The following is a 21,860-nucleotide window of genomic DNA, read 5'->3' on the forward strand; positions in this document are numbered from 1 at the left end:
TATCGTAAAGCATGGTACACTGTATTGTATTGATATGCAAGTATTTATGAATGTTTAACATTCAATTTTTGCAATTAATGTTCATATTTTTGATTTTGTTGATACTTAAGAAAAAGAAAAAAACCTCGCAAACCTGGGAACTCGTAAAGCGAAAACTCGTGAAGTGGAAACTGCCTGTACTTTCATTGTTTATTAGAATTACATCTTCAGTTATTATTATTATTACTAGCCACATAGTGCAAGGAAGCATGAGGCTTAAATTTCCGAGTTACCCTGAGAGAGAGAGAGAGAGAGAAGTAGAAGAGAATCACCAGGAAAGAGAAGAATGATGACATCCAGCTCAGGACCCCCGGGTGTGCTAAGCCCATACTCACCACATGTGAGCCCCTGGGGGTAATTTATAAGAATCAATTTTGAATGCCTCTTTGATATTTTTCTACAGCACTTTTCTCGAGGTCACAATCATAAAATAATAAAAACAATTTGCAGTTTTCAGTTTATTAGGCTTTTTTGTTTGTACAATCTATTATAAACGGACAGTAAACTCGATCTTATTACATTTGCGATAATACCGATTGCTGGATTTCTGTGTATTTTAAATTATTACGGTGAAATGTGTTTGCCCTTCACTGAAATCTTCAATCATATAAAAAACATAAATTCTGTGTATTTTGTTAATAATTAACATTATTTTTTTTACTGTATTTTATACTTTACTATCAAAAAAAAAAAAATTCATTGAACAGAAAGAGGGAATTTGAGGGTCTGGAATCAAGTTTCCGAAACCTGCATTAGCAACTGCTTCAAAAATTGTTCATGATAGTCAATTAAGTCATGATACTGATCATTTTGAAAAGCTTGAAGATATGGGCGAACATAAGTTTAATGATTGGGTGGACATAGATGGTAATCTATGTGTTACTACAGCTTTAACAGATGAAGAAATTGCCTAGTCTGTTACTTTCAATAAGAAGGAGGAAAATGAGGATGAACACGAATGAATTCCAGTTACAAAACTGGCAAAATTATGTTATAGCCACCCCAAGGAGAGTGTTGGAAGAAGAGTGCTGGTGCAAGTGATCGTGAATATAGACTGTTATATAACACTGAAAAATCTATAAAGAGACTTTGTAATGATAATTTAAAGCAATATAAAATAAGTAACTACTGTATTTTAAATTACAATCATATTACAAGGTGTTATGTTTAATTAATATGTATATTAATTAAGCCATGTATGCAAGTTTGGAAGAAAGAAACTTGGAAGAAAACTAACGCTAAGAGCAAAAAAGAAAACCAAGTTTTTTAGATGCCGAAGAAGCAATATTTGTAATGTGCTTGTGCCAAGAGAGATTAGAAGTCAAGGTAATCCCCAAAAGAGATATATCATTTTGCCTAGAAATCAGAGTGTCACCAAAGATAAGCATAGGAGCAGAAGAATCCTTTTTGTGAGATATAAGACAAGACTGAGTTTTAGAAGGATTGAAATCAACTAAGTTGTCTTTGCCCCACTGGAGAATTACCTGGAGATCGGCATTTAAGGAATTGGTAGCGGATATTCGATAAGTTGAAGTTGATTGAGCAGGGCTAGGTTTCTCAAAATGGAAAGTGGAATGCAATGTGCTATCACTGGCAAAACTATGGATGGGATTTCCAGTCAATGGAAGAAAGTCATTAATATATAAGAGGAAAAGGGTGGGGGAAAGAACTGAACCGTGGGGAACACCAGCATTAGTGGAGAAGTTAGAAGACAGAGAGCCATCTACCATTACCCTCAGTGAGCGATCAGAGAGAAAACTGGATAACCAATTACAAAAAACAGTTGGCAAACCATAAGATGGAACTTGTTTAGAAGACCTTTATTCCAAACACGATCGAAAGCCTTTGAGATGTCAAGAGCAACTGCTTGTGTTTCACTGAACTTTTCCATTGAATCCATACTGGCGATCGTTGATCAGACGGAAGGTTTCTAGGTAGTTTAGGAGTTCACGGATAATTGATTTCTCCATTACTTTAGAAAGAGTAGATGTAATTGCAACGGGACAATAATTGGATGGGAGGGATTTGTCACCCTTTTTAGGAATTGGCTGGATATGAGCAAATTTTCAAGCAGAAGGAAAAATACCTTTGGAATAAGAAAGTGAAAAAAGGGGGCAAAGAACAGGAGTAAGTTCAGGAGCACAGGTTTTGAGAACAAGTGGAGAAATACCATCAGGACCTGGAGCTTTATTAGTATCAAGATTTGTTGAAATCCTTCTGACATCCTTTTGACAGAAGACCACAGGAGGCATTGAATGGAGCGTGTTGGGAATGGTGGGAGGTGTTTTACCAAGATCATTAATACATGAGTTGGAAGAAAAATGGGATGCTAGCAGGTCAGCTTTATCCTTGGCTGATGTGACAACAGAACCATCTGGTTTTGACAGGTGGGAGCAGAGATTGGCAAAAGTTGCAGCCAATAGCTTTGGCAAGAGACCAGAATGCTTGGCTACCATTATGGCAAGAAGCAAGTTTCCTATTCTTAGACTGTTCAAAATCTAGTTTGGACTAATTAATAACTGTTTTACAATTGTTATGAGCTTTGGTGTAGGCAGAAAATGAAACTGAAGAATTGGAAGTAAGCCAATTACGATATGCAACATTCTTCTCTTGAATAGCCTTAGCACATTTATTGGAAAACCAAGGTTTAGATAAAGGATGAGATTTTAAAGTGGAGTGTGGAATAAAGGATTCCATTCCTACAAGAATAATTTCACTGACACGATCTGAGCAAACGGTGATTTCAGAAGTTTTGAAACAGTAATCCGACCAAGGAAAAGAAATCTTGTAGGTGATCCCATTTTGCATTCTCGTAATGCTAAACAATACAAGGTTGGGAATAGCCATGAGATAAAGGCTCCATTGGAGAAGAGACAATTACCAAGTTGTGATCTGAGGTATCTAAAGGACCACTCACTTTAAACATGTACTTAGAAGATTTGTTTGTGAGAAAAAGATCAAGCGTGTTGGCTGTATGGTTAGGATTGTCCAGTATTCTTGTAGGTAAATGAACAATCTGTGCTTCTTTGTTATTTGGTTTTTAGGAGCATTAGCAACTAAGGCCATATTGCTCCAGGATATGCGGTGGTCATTCCCTGACCTTTCCGCATCCTCCGTATTTGGTGGTGATGGGCTCGAACCCCGGTCTAATCAAGAAGCGTGTGCTATGCACTGCTGCTCCTTCCCACCTGGCTACGGAGGCGCCTACAATCTGTGCAAGGTCATTAGTAATTGCAAAAGCCTCAGCATCTAGAGTAATTGAGTTAGTGTGACTAGAAAATGGAAACCAGCTGGAGTTGTGAACATTAAAATCATCAAGGAAAATTACCTCACTGTTAAGAAAGTTGGACTGGAGAAAGTCAAGTTGCAAAGAGAGGGAGTCAAAGAGCTCCAAGTGATTAGTGGAGTTGGGAGAACGGTAGAGACAACAAATGAATTTGACATTGGTAAAGAGAATATTGGAACAGACATATGCACAAGAACCACCTTTGAGGCGAAAGGAATCATACAGCGAATAATTTGGGCATCTGAGATGAACAGTTGTTGAATCAACCGATAATTGAGATTCTGTCAGAAAAAGTACATGGGGTTTGGCAGAGTGCAAGTGGAAATGGACATATCGTTGAGATTAGAAGTGAGACCACGTATATTTGTTAAATGAATTAGGAAGTGTTTGTGAGGTTTAGATCTTTTTGCAGATAAGCTTACTCTACTGCAACTCATGGTGTATTCAACAGTAAGAAAAAGTGAGGGGGGGGACATGCTGTATGAAGTAAAAAAATTTTTGGATATGGTGTACACATGGTAAGAATATACCCAGATCGTTGACATAACATGGTCTCAACAATCCCCCCCGACCTCCACATACACACTACTCTGACTCCCTCCAGTCACTATCCGACAGAGTAGAGGTAGCAAGATTATACACTAGCTGATCCAGAAGCCTCCTAAAGAGTTACCAATAGGTTCGGTCCGGTGTACTAACTAGCAGCTGGCCTGCGAACACCATTTTAGAGCTGTACCCTCGAAATGTAAGGAAGATTGGATCTCACCATGATGTTCATCATAACCTCAAAAGTCATCAGTCATACTGCATGATGGAAGAGATGGGGAAAGGTTGACTGGAACTTAGCTCTGGAGACTAAACATGGGTTTCACCACTTCAAGCCTCCAATAAGCAAAGTGGTGGTATTGCACCAGTGATGAGAGTCATCTACCACCTGGCTTGGAAACTAAGCAACTGCATGGGCTGAATGAAATAGAGTAAAAATGCTGTTAATGTTCATTAACAGCATTTTTACTCTATTTCTTAAACACACATAAGGGGACACACATTTAAATTGAAAAAGAATGGTTGCAGTATAGACATGCAAAATTTGTTTTCAGCCAGAGTGCCCAATTATTGGAACAAACTTCCATCTGTTTTGGAAGTCAGTAGTTTGAATATATTTAAAGAAGAATTAAACAAATTATTAGAGGAGAGGAAAAGATGAGGTAGGATAGGATTCACTGAAAGATAAGTACTTTCGGGAGTAAAGGAAAGGGATATTTCTTTTGTAAAGGTGACTACAACAGCCTTAGCAGTTTTTATTTAAATTCTTTTCATTACCAACAGAAAATTCTAAATGGGAAGCATTCAGGGACATAATCATAAAAGCCACTAAGCTTTTTACACAAACTAAGAGATGTTGTTCAAGGTTCAGATGTAAATGGATGTTAGATAAACAGATGATACTAGTGGCAGTGGCGCCTCCGTAGCCAGGTGGGCAGTGTGTAGCACACGCTTCTTGATTAGACCGAGGTTCGAGCCCGTGATCACCAAATACGGAGGATGCGGAAAGGTCAGGGAATGACCACCGCATATCCTGAGCAATATGGCCTTAGTTACTAATGCTCCTAAAAACCAAATAACAAATAGTGGCAGTGGCACAGAAGAAAAATACCTGGGCTGATTATAAATTACCAATGTTCATAGAAACCTGCAGTAAGTAAAATATAGCTGCTAAGAATGAAAAGAAAAGTAGCTAAGAATTCTATGAAAGAATGAACTGCATTGTCCCACTAAATATGAATGCACAACTATTGATTATGTTGTTCAGATTCCTGACAAACGGAATATTTTTTTTTTTTTTTTTTTTTTGCTTATACCGTATAAGCTTGTTTCCTTACCACTACTAATACTAAGATATTAGTATTAGTTAGTATTAGCAGTGCCAATAATGGAAGAGACAGAGAAAATGTCAAAACACATTTATGTCTTTGTTCTACGCAACTTAAATTTAATTGCAGCATATAACAGGTAACGTCTGCTCAAATTCTGCCTGCAGGGACAAGATGTGTTCATTTTCTATTAAGATTACTACATAAAATACATCAGAGTCCTTAGGTTCAGTGATGGGCACTGACATATTCAGTAGAACTGAGTAGTTTTACTGGATATGCTTCAAATTTCTATAAATTAATCTTGAATTAACACAGTGTTTTACTTTTAATACTAATTAAGTTGATGTTAAACCACCTTAGACATTACACATTGTATTAAACATTCTTCCTTCACATCCAAAATATTTTTCTTACCTTACTGGGGGAAGGAGGATCTGTAGTTTTATCTGTTGATTTCCTTTTTAAAATTCCAGCACTCGGAGATGCATCTGGAGAATACACATGCTTTACCCATTCTGGAGCAGAATAGCAGGTTGATGTGCATGGATCATCTGCATTTGAATCGGATGAAAAACCAGATGCAGAAGAGGAAGAAGAAAAAGTATGCTTAATTCTCCATGGTGGAAATCTGGCCTGAGGTGAACAAATATTTTTAATAGCAGCTTGCAACATTTTCTGACTTCTGGATAATGGAGATAAAGGTAAGGATGATTTCTTGGAATTAGTATCAGATGCAAAATTCTTTATATCTGTACCCTTATTATGAAGGTCTGTTCCTTCTGTCTGCATACTGTGATTCTCCTTTTCATCTGTAACCACTGCTGAATTTTGATGATGGTTTGGCAATCTTGATTGATTTGAAATTTCACACTTTTCTAACTCATTACAAGTCTCAGATGATGTTATGGAATTCAACATTTCTATTGGCTTGATATCACAATTCCAACAATTCTCAGATTCATTTATGTTAGTCTGATTGCTGTCTTTGAAATATTGTTCTCTGTCAGTTATTATGCTATTAATGTTAAGTGACCCACTCTGAGATGAATTCAGAGGGTGCCCAAAGGTATGTGACCATTCTTGACTAAAGGTTCCTGAATTTTCGAATTTAATGTTAGTACTCTGAATTATATTTTCCTTGTCAACTGTAGATAACTTTTCCAAATCTTCATTGTTTAATGATGTACTGCTTTCGTCTCCATCATTGCGCACAGATATAGTAAGCTGATTTTTTATTTTTAATTCACTGTGACTTTGTTTCGACTCTGCTTCTGTTTTTCCAATTATGACAAGTGTTTTCTTATGTAAATGTTTTGCTACTGAGGAGGTTGCACGAGTCCTAAGCTTTCTCTTTTTTGCTCCAACCACAGAAATTTTTATATGTTTATCTTCCAGGGAACCACACATTTTATCTACAGTTTGGGTTTCTTGTAAAACTTTGGGCTCATTATGAGCACTTTTTATACCTAGTACATCTATATTTTCCAAGTTAGTATTAATATTTTTGGAACTAGATGCATCAGACTTGTCAATATTACATTCTAAAGAAACAAGATTTCCAAGCTTAATACTTTTCAGCTCTCCTATTTCATCCACTTTAGGCCTATTGGAGTTTTTAGGACTATTATCTAAAAATGATTCAGAAGATTTTATTTCTGGTGAGTGTTCTTTGTCACTGATGTTATCTACTTTATATTCAACTAAAGAAGGAAAATATGAAACTGGTTTTGTGATGACAATATCTGGAAGAATTGAAGGAATAAGTTTTGAAATTTCCACACAATTTTTCTCTTCATTAGGAGTGTACTTTTTGCAATTTTTGAGAGGGCTGCTGGTGTCTTCTCCAAGTGCTATTTTATAACTATCTTCAAATTTTTCACAGAATAAAGATTTGGTTCCATCTTTATATCCTACTTCCTCATTATTCACATTAGGTGTACAATACTTAGATGCCTCACATACTTCCATAGCATTTTTTATTTCCTTTGATGGGTATTCAATGTCATCTGATAAGGTGACCTTATCCTCACAGCATACTACTGTTGTAGAATTCTCTGTTGCTTTTCTTCCTAACAGTGAAGACTTAATACTAGAAAATGAAACTGTAGCCCCCTTAGGTACTATCTTGCCACCATTTTCTAAGGCTTCACCAGTACAGCGAACATGTTCGACAGAAATATCTTTAGATTTTGAAGTTTCTTTATCTATATATGCATCATTTGATGTTTTCTTTATTGAATTTTGGGAAGTAGAAACTGAAATACATTCCTCAACAGTTCCAGAAAAACCATTCTCAGGTTGTTCTGGGACACTGGATTGAGGTAAGTAAAATATGAGAGGCTTTGTTGTCAAACTAGAAATTTCTGATTCCACAACTACTGAAGCTGAGGAGAGCCCTTCCTGCTCTTTTTCATTACCCAAATCTATATGTTTATCCAAATCTATATATTTGTTCAAATTTTTATCAAATTCTGAGTTATTTCCAATTTCAGTGGTAACAACAGAAGTAGAATTTACAGGTGTAACAGAGAGAGAGAGACTAGGAGTTTCAGTAATATCTATTATATTATGGTTTTCACCTGAATAAGATTCACTGCTTATGGACTCTGCAGTTAATTTATTTAAGTTTGCTGAAGCATTTACTTCAAGTATATTTTGTATCTTCATTTGTCTTCCTCTCTTTCTCTTCTTTACACCCCTTTTCTTAGTCCTTCTCAATAAAAAGTTATCAGGAATATTTTTTCTTGATTTTTCAGAATGACCTTTATTGTTTACACAGTCAGCAAATGATACAATTTCTGACACTGCTTTGCTGCTCTTTGTAATTTGCTCCTTCTTAGTGGAAGAAACTACAGACTTAACTGTTTCTAACAACGATGGTACTGGTCCTCCAGTCATTTCACTAGAATCCAATACTGAATCTTTACTGTTAGCAGTAACCCTATGAATGCTCTCTGTAGAAGGCACAACAAATGAACTTTTTGTCTGTCTTGGCCTTGAGAGACAATTATAAACATGTAGATGTTTTGTTTTATTTGCACTTTTTTTCTTCTTTTTACTTTTAACTTTGCACTTATTCAATGGTGAATTTTTATTTATAATTACAGCATCCTTCACTTTGTAATTATCAGTACCTGGTGATTGCTCTTCACTGAGAGAGAATGACAAGGACAGAGGCTGCTTAGAAATATCATCTGAATTAGATATCTCAGAATTATTACAATTATCTTCAGTGTCCTTTGCTGAAATTTTTAAAGATTTTTTAATATTTTTATGATTCCGACTTAATGAGGAAATGCTGCTGCTGTTCAAAGAAATGCCCAATGACTTTTCCATAACTTTATTACTTTCATCTGGCCAGATATGAGAATCCACCAATACAGCACTATTTTCATTTTTTTCTAATGAAATAATTTCTACAGAATCAGTACTTTTCAAAACAGAACTTTCAAGTGGGGATTCATCATATATATCACATGTGGATCCTATTTCTAAGGACTGTTCAAATATCCAATTATTTTTATAATCTTCACTAACAGAAACCTTGTCTACAAAAGTTGTATTACAACTTGAGGTTAGTTTTTGCAGTTCTGGAGTGGGTTCTGATATATCTTTGTCATATACATCTCTCTGATGTTCTCCAGAAGAGTCTATTACTGAAGAATTACTGCAGGATAAATGAATGGACTCATTTGTAAGATTACTGTTATCTGGAATAGTAATTTCTAAGACTGAAGGTGAATATTCTTTAAGAGGTGATGGCCTATTCATCTGGTCAATTAAATCTTGAGATTCTGTAATTTTGCCCATAGGCAAAGTTACATCCACTGTTTCATCAGATATGGTAATGTTTTTATCTTGACATGGAGATAATGTGGATTTCAATAGTGGTTCTTCATTTTTACTTTGCTTTGAAGGGACAATGGAATTTGTAGAATTATGGGAATCTTGAGAGCTGGGAATTATATCATCACCTGCATCAAAAATTACAGTCTCTTCTGGTGACACTTTACTGAATTTTGGGAAAATATAGGAGGATTTTCTTTTATTCTTTTTTGACTTCATTCTTTCATGCAAGGTAGTTATCTGCTCCTCGGCATTTTCTTGTTCCTTCATCTTACAGAGAGAAACTTGAAAAAGGGGACTCTGATTCCCAGTACTTGAATCAATTCCTGATACTTCTTTTTGGGAAAGACGTCTTATTCTTAAACAAGGAATTTTCATATTGCTGTCATTAATCATATTTATTTCAGTTGATTGAAGTTCATCAGTAGAATTAACCTTTGTGTCAGCATCAACATGACTTTTTTTAATGTCATCAGCAACATTTTTACAGTCTATAATACAGGATGCTTCCAAACTACAGTTTTTGTCTGCAATAATTTCAACTGAAAAAACCTGGTCTGTATTTCTATTGTTTGCCTTAGGGGAACTACTAAAGTGCTGTATTTCAGATTCCTGTGAAAATGTATGTAGAGAATCGGGGTTAACTGGAACTAGATTTGCAGAATCAGAATTTGTTATTTTATAAGTATCAGGATTCGCTTCTAATGCTTGAGGTGATGGTGATATAACTTCTACACTATCCTGGATTTCTTCAATTAAGGTTCTATCTTTTTCTAAAGTCAAGTGTTGGCCACTGTTAATCTGGAAGAGAAAATGAAGAATATGATATATATAAAATTAACAAATTAATCAATGAATTAATATATATCTTAAAATAAAGTGTTGTGTGTAAAAGTCATCACTTTTACACACAACACTTATCTTTTGGCAACTTCTAACATTATTACTGTATACGGAGAGTATCTGTGACTTAAATGAAGTTAATTAAAATGAAACTTTTAATGAAATGCAACAATAAAAATGGTCACAGCTAGTTTAACTACTCAAAAAACCAAACTATTCATGAAAAAAAATTTAAAATTTGGATTAGCAACTTAAATTAAAATCTGGAATTTATAAAACTGGTATTTAGCAAGTGGTCACCATTGCAACCTTTTTCCACTTTTCTAGGCTTTAAAAAATTTTTACAATTTTACTGTTTCAGTAAAATTTTTATATTTCAGATTTTATAAATCAGGAAGAGAAGTTTGAATAAAGTGAATTCTGCAGCTCTGATGGCAACCAGTGTAATCACTGGGAAATCGTATGATACAGTGGATTCTGGTTATTTGGGGCACCGGTTAATTGGGGCAGCCGTTTATTTGGGGCAAATCTTAAAAAACAGAACCCATTCAAGAAAATAGCCAGGGTTTACTTTGCTTAATTGGGACAACATCCCGTTTAATTGGGGAAGGAGACTGCAGCACTGGAGATTACCCTACGATTGTCTCCAACCGTACCACGTGGTTCAGTCAGATTTCTGGAGGTCACAACCATAAAACAATTAGCAGTCACCTGTTTATTGGGCTTTTCTGTTAATGTATTCTTTCATAAACAGATAGTAAACTCAATCTTACTGAATTTGTGATAATACTGACAGCTGGAATTCTGTGGGTTATTATGGCGCTTGCTACACATCGTATAGTGAATGGTACTTTACTATGGTGACTCCATCGTAAAGTGATTTGATTGTACAGTGAATCAATTGTAAACTGGGGGTCCACTGTATTTTTAACTTTTTTACGTGAAACTTCGGATAATTGGGGCAGCCACTTAATCGGGCCAAAATGCACTAGTCCCAATGTGTCCCAAATAACCGGAATCGACTGTATATACTGTAACTTCACCTACTTCTTGTCTTTGTTTCCCTGACACAGATTTCAAACTCAGACAAACCAAGTTTGGTACAGAATGTTGACTAATTTTGTGATGGATCATGGAAAACAGCAAACATTTATATTCAAGAGAAAGTCATAATACAGGTTCCAAACCAATAATAATAATATTGGTAAAAGTTAACACAAAAGATTATAGGGCATTAAAAATTAAAAAGGCAGCAGTGGCAGTAATAGAAGAAATACAAAATGCTTACAAACAACAACAAATAATATTTATGAGGAATACCAAAATGTAGCACTTAGCAGCTGGCAATGAATGGTGCCAAGTTTGACAATGAGAAAAACACTATAATACATGATGAAAACAGAAGCAAAAACTAAGTCTAGGCAATAAAAACATATACAATGCTGAACAAAACTCAAAGCTAGCTGATGTTTCCAGGAACTCTCTTTCTGTTTTATCTGTAACAAGTTTACGAAAACTTCAAGACTTAAATAAGTCTTTCTTGGGGGGAGGGGGGGGTCACAGACTTAATAGATTAACAGTAGCTGCAGGCAGAGGTGGAAATAATTCTTGCACTGCTTCTATTGGAATGAGCAGCAGACCAGAAAGCCAGTTGCTGGAGAGTTCAGGAATTGCTCGGGGGCCATGAAACAAGTAAATACATGGGCTGTGTTAGAGTAATTAAGATTAAGAACAGGTGACTGTATACTTGCATGTATACCAAAGCTACGAGTACAGTAAACAAATTTGAAGTGTTGGTTAAGACATCCAAGGCAGATATTGTTGGGATATCAGAGACTTGGTGCCACTCAGATATTAGCATTAGCATTAGTAGAGGCATTTGATGCAAGAAAGCAAGCTTATGCAGCATCAGCCAAAAAACAAAAAAAAACCCACTTCCACTTCACCCCTCTGTTCGTTCAAAATACCTGTCCAGCTGAGCCTTAAACTTATTTAGGCTATCAACCTCCACCACAAGGGATGGAAGTCTGTTCCACCAACCAACCACCCGCTGGCTAAAGGCAAATTTCCGCACATCTATCCTACATCTGTCTTTCCTCAATTTGAATTTATGCCCTCTCAGGTGATTTTTCTGAGCTAGAGGAAGAATCCCATCAGCATTGAGCATGCTTAAACCATTCAAGGCTTTATACACCTCTATCAGATCACCTCGCTGGTGCCCAGTCTCCAGACACTGTAATTTGCAAAACTTAAGCCTTTCTTCGTAAGAGCACCCCTTTGTTCCATTCACTAATCTTGTTGCCCTTCTCTGTACTCGTTCCAGCAGCTCTACATCCTTCTTGAAATGAGGCCTCCAGACCTGTATACAGTACTCTAGGTGTGGCCTGACCATTGCCTTATACAATGGAATAATCACGTCCTTATCCCTGCTGGAAAAATTCCTGTATATCATTGACAATACTCCATGAGCTACTCTTGCAGCCTGTCTGCACTGCTCAGAAAACTTCATATCTGCCTGCACAACCACCCTCAAGTCCCTTTCATTCTCTACCACTGTCAGTGTAGTACCACAGAGTTGATACGTTGCTCTGGGGTTGCTGTTTCCCATGTGTAGTACTTTACATTTGTCAATGTTAAACTTCATTTGCCACCTCTCAGCCCATCTGCTCAACCTTTCCAGATCCTGTTGCAGCAGCATAGTGTCAGTAGTGTCCTTGACAACCCTGCCAACCTTTGTATCATCTGCAAACTTGGACATTAAGCTTGATATACCATCATCAATATCATTTATAAATACAGAAAACAATAATGGACCCAACACTGAGCCCTGAGGGACTCCACTAATAACATTAGTCCACGATGAGCAGTGTCCATTGATTACCACTCTCTGTCTTCTTCCCCTCAACCACCCCTTTATCCATAGCAGCAATTTGCCTCCAATGTCACACTGCTCCAATTTGCGTGGCAGTCTTCCATGTGCAACAGTACCAAAAGCCTTTCTAAGGTCCAAGTATATAATATCAAAGTTATTCCCTGCATCCAGTTCTTTTGTGACTGCATCATAGTATCCAATCAAGTTGGTCAGGCAAGACTTCCCCTTAACAAAACCATGCTGTGTCTGAGCTATAACTGAAGTCTTGTCTAAATGATCCTGCAGTGCTTCTTTAACCAGTGCCTCCATTAATTTTCCTGGAACAGAAGTTAAGCTCACAGGTCTATAATTACTTGTGTCAGCCTTTGATCGTCCTTTGTGAATTGGGGTCACATTTGCACATTTCCAGTCTATGGGTACCTCCCCTGAGTCCAAGGAAGCTCTCATAATTATGGCTAAGGGTTTGCTTACTTCCTTTGCTGCCTCCTTTAATATAACTGGATATATCCCATCCACCTCGGGTGCCTTTCTTGTGTTTAACTTCAACAGTTTCTCCTCCACTTTACTCCCAGTTATTTCAAGATTCTGTAGCTTACTGCTAGAGTTGAATACACCTCTGGCATTCCCCTTGCTGAATAACTCCTCATGTGTGAATGTCGATGCAAAATATTCATTTAGTTTGTTAGCTACCTGAGCAGGATCATCAACAGTTGACCCATCAATATCAAGTGGACCAATCTGATTCATCCCCTTCCTTCTAGAGTTTACATAAGTAAAGAACTCTTTGCTGTTTTTCTTTGCATCCCTTTCCAAGGATTTCTAGTAATCTGCCTTCGCCTGCCTAACCTCCTTTGTAACTTGGTTGCATATCAATTTGTATCTATCATAGGCTTCTGTGTCATGTGTTATGTAAGTATCCCATGCATTTTTCTTCTCTGCCATATGCCTCATTAGTTCATCTGACATCCATTTTGGCCTAAACCTTGAACAATATTTCTTAGTTGGTATGTAAAGCCTAGTAGCTTCCAAGATAAGTTCTTTGAATGCTTCCCATTTTGAATTTGCTGTTGGTAACATCATCAGTTGGTCCCACTGTATAGAATTTAAATACTGTCTCAGTCCATCGTAGTCGCCTTTACGGAAGCAATAACCCTTCCCTTTACCCCTAATGGTAGTTACCTCTTTGAGTAAATCCCACTTCAGCACACTGTGATCACTGCCACCTAGTGGTTCATTTATCTGCAGATTCTTAATGCATGAAGAATCACTGCTGATAATCAAATCAAGAGTATTACTCCCTCTAGTTGCCTCCCGAACATGCTGATGTAGAAAACAATCATCCAATAAATCCACAAAAGCCCTGCTAGTGTGTGAGTAACCAGCCCCCAAATTCCAGTCAATATCTGGGAAATTAAAATCTCCCATTATAAGACTCTCTGATTTACTGGCCCACTCTATTTCCCTGTACAGTTCCTTATTATACTCATCAGAGTCATTAGGCCTATAGCACACTCCTACTCTCAATTTTGATCTCCCAATGCTTATGTCACACCAAACTGACTCAACACTGCACTGTCCGGCGATGTCGACTGGCTTCACTTCCTTGGTTTTTATGTGTTTCTTAACTAATAACATAACCCCTCCCCCCTTCCTATCCTGTCTATCCTTTCTGTAGACGTTGTACTCCCCAAATTGCAGTTCTGCATCCCTTATATCTGTGTGACACCACGTCTCTGATATCCCAACAATATCTACCTTTGATGTTTTGAGCAATACCTCAAATTCATAAAATTTATTTACTAAACTCCTAGCATTGGTGTACACGCAAGTATACCTGCACCTGTTTCTATTCTTAGCTACCCTAACACAACCCATGTGTTTACTTGTACCGCAATGGCTCCCAGCAGTCTCTGAAATACCATGCATCTTGTTTTTCATGCTTCTGCTCATTCTAATAGAAGCAGTGCAAGAATCTCTTTCACCTCTGCCAGTGGCTACTGTCAATCTATTGGTCTTTGTCTCCCCCCAAGCTAGCAGTTTTCCGACCCACCTAACACTGCCTCGATAGCATCAGCAAATATTCTTGCACCCTGGGGGAATACAATATATTTGGGGAATACAATGTGTACAGAAAGAATAGACAGGATAGTAAGGGAGGAGGGGTTATGCTGTTAGTTAAGAAACACAAAATCTAAGGAAGTGCATCCAGTTGACATAGATAGACAGTGCAATGATGAGTCAGTTTGGTGTGACATAAGCACTGGGAAAGCAAAAATGAGGGTAGGAGTTTGTTATAGGCCTAATGACTCTGATGAGAACAATGAACAATTACACAGAGAAACAATAGTGGGCCAGTAAATCAGAGTGTCTTATAATGGGGAATTTTAACTTCCCAGATACAGACTGGAACTTGTGGGTTTATCACTCGCACACTAGAAATGATTTTGTGGATTTATTGGATGATTGTTTTCTACAGCAGCATGTTAGATAGGCAACAAGAGGGTTTGTTTGTTTGTTATTTGGTTTTTAGGAGCATTAGCAGCCACATTGTTCCGTGAATATGCGGTGGTCATTCCCTGACCTTTCCGCATCCTCCATATTTGGTGGTGACGGGCTCAAACCCTGGTCTAATCAAGAACCGTGTGCTATGCACTGCTACTCCTTCCCACCTGGCTACGGAGGCACCACAACAAGAGGGAGTAACACTCTTGATCTGATTATCAGCAGTGATTATTTATGCATTAAGAATTTACAGATAAAGGAACCACTAGGTAGCAGTGATCACAGTGTACTGATGTGGGATTTACTTAAAGATGTAACTACCATCAGGGGTAAAGGGAAGGGTTTTTGCTTTCCTAAAAGGTGACTACAGTGATCTCAGAGATATTTTAGGTTCTATACAGTGGGACCAACTGATGATGATACCAACAGCAAATTCTAAATGGGAAGCATTCTAGGAAGTAGTAATCTTGGAAGCTACTAGGCTTTTTGTTCCAACTAAGAAATACTGCTCTAAGTTCAGGCCCAAATGGATGTGAGATGAACTAACGAGTCTCGTGGCAAAGAAGAAAAATGCATGCAATGCACAAAAATTGTCAGGCAACTCAGAAAAGCTTATGGTAGATACAAGCTAGTCTGCAATAAAGTCACAAAGGAGGTTAGGCACGCGAAGGCAGATTATAAAAAATCTCTGGTAAAGGATACAAAGATTTCTTTACTTATATAAACTCTAAAAGGAAGGGGATGAATCAGATTGGTCCACTTGATATCAATGGTTTGACTGTAGATGATCATTCTCAGATAGCTACCAAACTAAATGAGTATTTTGCATCTACATTCACACATGAGTAATTATTCAAGGAGGAGAAGGCCAGGTGTTTATCAAACTCTAAAAGGGAGTTAGTTAAATGATTTTGTAATAACTGAGAGCAAAGTGGAGGAGAAATTGTTGAAGTTAAACATAAGAAAGGCACCTGAGGTGGATGGGATCTATCTAGTTATATTAAAGGAGGCAACAAAAAAGTAAGCAAACCCTTAGCCATAATTATGAGATTATTCTTGGACTTGGGGGAAGTCCCCATGGACCAGAAATGTGCAAATGTATCTCCAATTCCCAAAGGAGGATCAAAGGGCGACAAGTAATTATAGAACTGTTAGTTTGACTTCTGTTCCAGGGAAAATAATGGAGTCACTGGTTAAAGAAGCATTGCAGGATCATCTAGACAAGACAACAGTAATAATTCAAACTCAGCATGGGTTTGTCAAGGGGAAGACTTGTCTGACCAATCTGATTGGATACTACGATGTGGTCACAAAGGAACTGGATGCAAAAAATAATTTTGATATCATATACTTGAATTTCAGGAAAGCTTTTGGTAATGTTCCACATGGAAGACTACTGTACAAATTGAAGCAGTATGGCATTAAGTGCAAGTTACTACAATGGATAAAAGGATGATTGAATGTGAGAAGACAGAGTGGTGGTCAGTGGGTACTGCTCTGCATGGACTAATGTTATTAGTGATGTCTCTCAGGGTTCAGTGTTGAGCTCATCGTTGTTGTTTTGTATATTTATCAATGATATTGATGAAGGTATATCAAGCTTAATGTCAAAGTTTGCAGATGATACAAAGGTTGGCAGGGTTGTTAAGAACAGTAATGACAGTATGCTGCTGCAGCAGGATCTGGAAAAGTTGGGTAGATGGGCTGAGAAGTGGCAACTGAAGTTTAACATTGACAAATGCAAAGTACTGCATATGGGTAGCAGTAACCCCAGAAAATTGTACCAAGTATGTGGTGTTACACTCAGGGTAGTGGAGAATGAAAGAGACCTTGGGGTAATTGTTCAGTCAGATATGAAGTTTTCTGAGCAGTGCAGACAGTCTGCCAAAGTAAGTCATAGGGTCTTGTCAATGATATACAGGAATTTTGCGACCAGGGATAAGGAGGTGATTATCCTCTTGTATAAGGCAATGGTCAGGGCACACCATGAGTACTGCATACAGGTCTGGAAGCTTCATTTTAGGAAGGATGCAGAGTTGCTAGAATGAGTACAGATGGCAACAAGACTGGTGAAGGGAACAAAAGGGTGCCCTTATGAAGAGTGGTTTAAATTCTGCAAATTGCAGCTTCTGGAGACTGCACCTGCGAGGCGATCTGATTGAGATGTATAAGGCCTTGGATGGATTGAGCAGGCTTAATGCTGATGGAATTCTTTCTCTTGCTTAGATTACAAACCTCAGGGGGTATAGATTCAAACTGAGGAAAGACAGTTGTAGAATAGATGTGCAGAAGTTTGCCTGTAGCCAGCAGATTTCTGGAGCAAACTTCCATCTGCTGTTGTGGAAGTTGGCAGCTTAAATAAATTCAAGGCAGAACTAGACAAACATTTGGAATGAATGGATCAGTGAAATGGGAAGGTGTGGTATTTTTTTATTTTTTATTTTTTTGGCTGGTGCTGTATAAGCTTGCTTTCTTGCATTATGCACCTCTACTAATGCTAATGCTAAGTACAAATACACAATAAAAACATGATTGAGACTTGCATGTAAATATAGTTATGTGTAACTTCAGAGAGAAGAAAAAGAAAAGCCCTATTTCCAATATTTGAACTGTGAGAGGACGTACTGCTTTCCTTTAAAGGTAACCCCTGGCTTGTAGCCGTGAAGGGTATTGTGTACGGTGTGTGTCTTTTGTATGCAATAAAGAGTTCTTCTGTAATAAAGCCAGTTTTTCCTGCTTTCTTGAAGAAACAAAATGGCTTCTGAAACTAGCTTAATTACAGATATTTATCAGCACTTAAACAACTTTAACACCAGCACACAAGGAATAAAGGAAAACATTCTAACTTCCACAGACAATCTTCTTGAATTCAAGAATAAATTCAAGGTTCGAAAAACACCTCTCACGTGGAAATACTGAAATTTTTCTGCTCCTATTTCAGATTCAGTCAAACAGATTATAATAAAGTCATTCCATTAATTATTAGTCATTTGAAATCACTGACAACCTTATATTGACTTTGGATGTGAACTTTATTTTGACAAGCCTCTTTACCTGCAGTGCTGGGACCATGACTATTGTTCTTACCCCAGGAGGTATGTGAGGTTTGCATGTAGCCCATTTCAAAATGCCAGTATTCTGCTGCAGGCAGATGCTCCCATTTCTGCACCCAGAGAATTGCAGCAAACAACCTTGTAAGGATGAACTCCCACGCAAATCTTGAATCATAGACATGAAAAGGAAGTGGTCATTCACAATTCAACAGAGCTAGCAAAATTTTACCAGCACCTTGACATGTTGGCTCACATCTGGTTAGTATGGGCTTGGCACACCCATGGTTATTAGCTGGATATCATCATTCTTCTCTTTGTGATTCCCTTCTACTTCTGACTCTCTCTCACAGGGTAACTCAGAAATTTTTTCTGGCTAGTGCAGCCTAAGCCTAAGGCTTCCTTCCATCATATGGATATGGTGCAATAATAATAATTATAATAATAATGTTGGTAGAAGACCTTGGAATCAATCTAGAGTTCCAAATCAAGGCAAGATTGAACATTGGTTATTAAGATATTCCTACAATTGTTGCCTGTATATCTGTAGAGACATTTACAGGAGAAAACAATCTGTGCAGATTTAGCAGTACTGATCTGAAGCCTGAACTATTAAGGTACTCTTGAAAGTCAGAAATGGAAGAAAACTTCTGATTAAATACATAATGAAACTGGAAGTCTATTTAACTCCCATTACCAGGCCCAGTACTGGGCATTAAAATGTATTCACGTCTTTCATTACATATTTAATTGAAAGTTTTCTTCAATGTGGTATGGCTGCTCATTTAAACTGTGTGTTATTCACCACTTCCGTACGAAGTTGCTAAATGAGGCCACCAGCTATATGACAAGAGATCAGAAAACCTCAAAGCAGGCTGCAGTGTCCATCATGAAATTAAGAATTAAATTATTTCACATCTACTCATGGATAATGAAGCTGTTTCTAAAGTCAAACTAAGCTTCAGCTTGTCACTGTCAGAAACAAACCTTCCCAGAAAGACAAAACAGTGTTTTTTATCACATTATTTCAACTTCTGAGTTCAAATAAAACCACTAACTTTAGATAACAAGACTTTACACATCTTATATCTCAAACTAACCTCAGAAAGCTTGAATTTCGAATATATTCTTTCTTAATCCTCTAGCCAGCTAGAGGATTAATTAATTACAGTGTTGGGAAATGTCCATATATATATCTTTTTTTTTGGATAATAAGACAGTTGTTTTTATTGAGTTTTTTTAAATTAATACACAATATAAAAAAGTCAGCATTAAAAATAAATTTTTAAAGTTTCCTATTTTAAAATATCTCTTGCCCTTTTCTCCCAAAAAACTGACAATAAAGACAACTACATGGTTAATGTCTAGGTTTAGGACCAAATGGATGTCAGATAAACTAATGAGACTAGCGGCAAAGAAGAAAAATGCATGGGTTACATATAAATTATCAGGCGACACAGAAGCCTATGGTAGATATAAGCTAGTCTGTAATAAAGTCAAAAAGGAGGCAAGGCAAAGGAAGGCAGATTATGAGAAATCTTTGGCAAAGGATGCAAAGAAAGACAGCAAAAACTTCTTTATTTATATAAATTCTAAAAGGAAGGGAATGAATCAGATTGGTCCGTTTGATATCGATATTTGGTGGTAGATGATCCTACTCAGAGAGCTACCAAACTGAATGACTATTTTGCATCTACATTCACACACAATTCTATAGGGAGGTGGAGAACAAAACCTTATTAAACTCTAACAAGAAGCTAAATGACTTTGTAATAACTGAGAGCAAAGTGGCGGAGAAACTGTTGAAGTTGTTGTTTGTAGTTTTGTGGAGAAAAAGCTGCTTCGGCTATATTGCGCCTAAGAAACTGTTGAAGTTAAATATAAGAAAGGCACTTGGGGTGGATGGGATCTATCCAGTTATATTAAAGGAGGCAGCAAAGGAAGTAAGCAAAACCTGTAGCCATAATTATGAGAGCATCGTTGGACTCGTGGGAAGTCCCCACGGACTGGAGATTTGCAAATGTAGCTCTGATCCACAAAGGGGGATCAAAGGGTGACAAGTAATTACAGAGCTATTTTAACTTCTGTTTAGAGGAAAAATAAGTTTTGTCTGGCCAATTTGATTGGATACTATGATGTGGTCACAAAGGAACCGGATGCAAAAAATAATTTTGATATCATATACTTGGATTTTGGAAAAACTTTTGATACTTTTCACATGGAAGACTACTGTACAGATCGGAGCAGTATGGCATTAAGGGTAAGTTGCTACAATGGATAAAAGGATGGTTGAGTGGGAAAAGACAGAGTGGTAATCAATGGATACTGCTCTCTGTGGACTAATGTTATTAGTGGAGTTCCCCAGGGTTCAGTGTTAGGCCCATTGTTATTTTGTATATTTATCAATGATATTGATGAAGGTATATCAGGCTTAACGTCAAAGTTTACAAATGATACAAAGATTGGCAGTGTTGTTAATGACAGTATGCTACTGCAAAAGGATCTAGAAAAGTTGGGTGGATGAGTTGAGAAGTGGCAACTGATGTTTAACATTGATAAATGCAAAGTACTGCATATGGGTAGAAAGAACCCCACAGAGAAATGTACCAACTGTGTGGTGTTACACTCAGGGTAGTGGAGAATGAAAGAGATCTGGGGGTAATTGTGCAGTCAGATATTAAGTTTTCTGAGCAGTGCAGACAGGCTGCCAGAGAAGGTCATGCGGTCTTGTCAATGATATATAGGAATTTTGCTAGCAGGGAAAAGGAGGTGATTGTCCCTCTGTATAAGGCAATGGTCAGGCCATGCCTTGAGTACTGCGTACAGGTCTGGAGGCCTCGTTTTAGGAAGGATGTAGAGTTGTTGTTTGTTTGTTATTTGGTTTTTAAAAGCATTAGCAACTAAGGCCATATTGCTCCGGGATATGCGGTGGTCATTCCCTGACCTTTCCGCATCCTCCATATTTGGTCGTGACGGGCTCGAACCCCGGTCTAATCAAGAAGCATATGCTATGCACTGCTGCTCCTTCCCACCTGGCTACGGAGGCACCGGATGTAGAGTTGCTAGAACAAGTACAGAGAAGGGCAACAAGACTGGTGAGGGGAACAAAGAGGTACTCTTTACGAAGAAAGGCTTAAGTTCTGCAAATTGCAACATCTGGAGACTAGGCACCTGCGAGGTGATCTGATTGAGGCGTGTGATGTGTGCTGAGGTGCCTTGAATGGATTGAACAGGCTCAATGCTGATGGGATTGTTCCTCTTGCTCAGATTATAAACCTGAGGGGGCATATACTGAAATTGAGGAAAGACAGTTGTCGAATAGATGTGTCGAAATTTGTCTTAGCCAGCAGGTAGTTGATTGCTTGAACAAACTTCCATCTGTCGTTGTGGTAGTGGATAGTTTTAAATAAATTCAAGGAAGAAGTGGAGAAATGTTTGGAGCAAATGGAAAAGGTTTTTTTTTTTTTTTTTGGCTGGTGCTGTATAAAAGCTTATCTTGCATCATATGCCTCTACTAATGCTGATATCATAGTATAAGTTCCTGA

General features: G+C 37.5%; 1 protein-coding gene across 1 annotated transcript in view; it reads right to left on the reverse strand.

Moving 5' to 3' along the window:
* Positions 1–21,860, reverse strand: part of LOC150079381 (uncharacterized) — a 195,909-nt gene that overhangs the window by 76,437 nt on the left and 97,612 nt on the right. The window contains exon 9 of the mRNA XM_090383046.1: positions 5,617–9,849. Within this exon, the coding sequence (XP_090239172.1) occupies positions 5,617–9,849 (4,233 nt within the window). The remainder of the gene's footprint in view (positions 1–5,616; positions 9,850–21,860) is intronic.

The sequence above is a fragment of the Mastigoproctus giganteus genome, chromosome 10, assembly GCF_048544385.1.
Source record: "Mastigoproctus giganteus isolate SK-2022 chromosome 10, ASM4854438v1, whole genome shotgun sequence".
In the NCBI taxonomy this organism is placed as follows: domain Eukaryota; kingdom Metazoa; phylum Arthropoda; class Arachnida; order Uropygi; family Thelyphonidae; genus Mastigoproctus; species Mastigoproctus giganteus.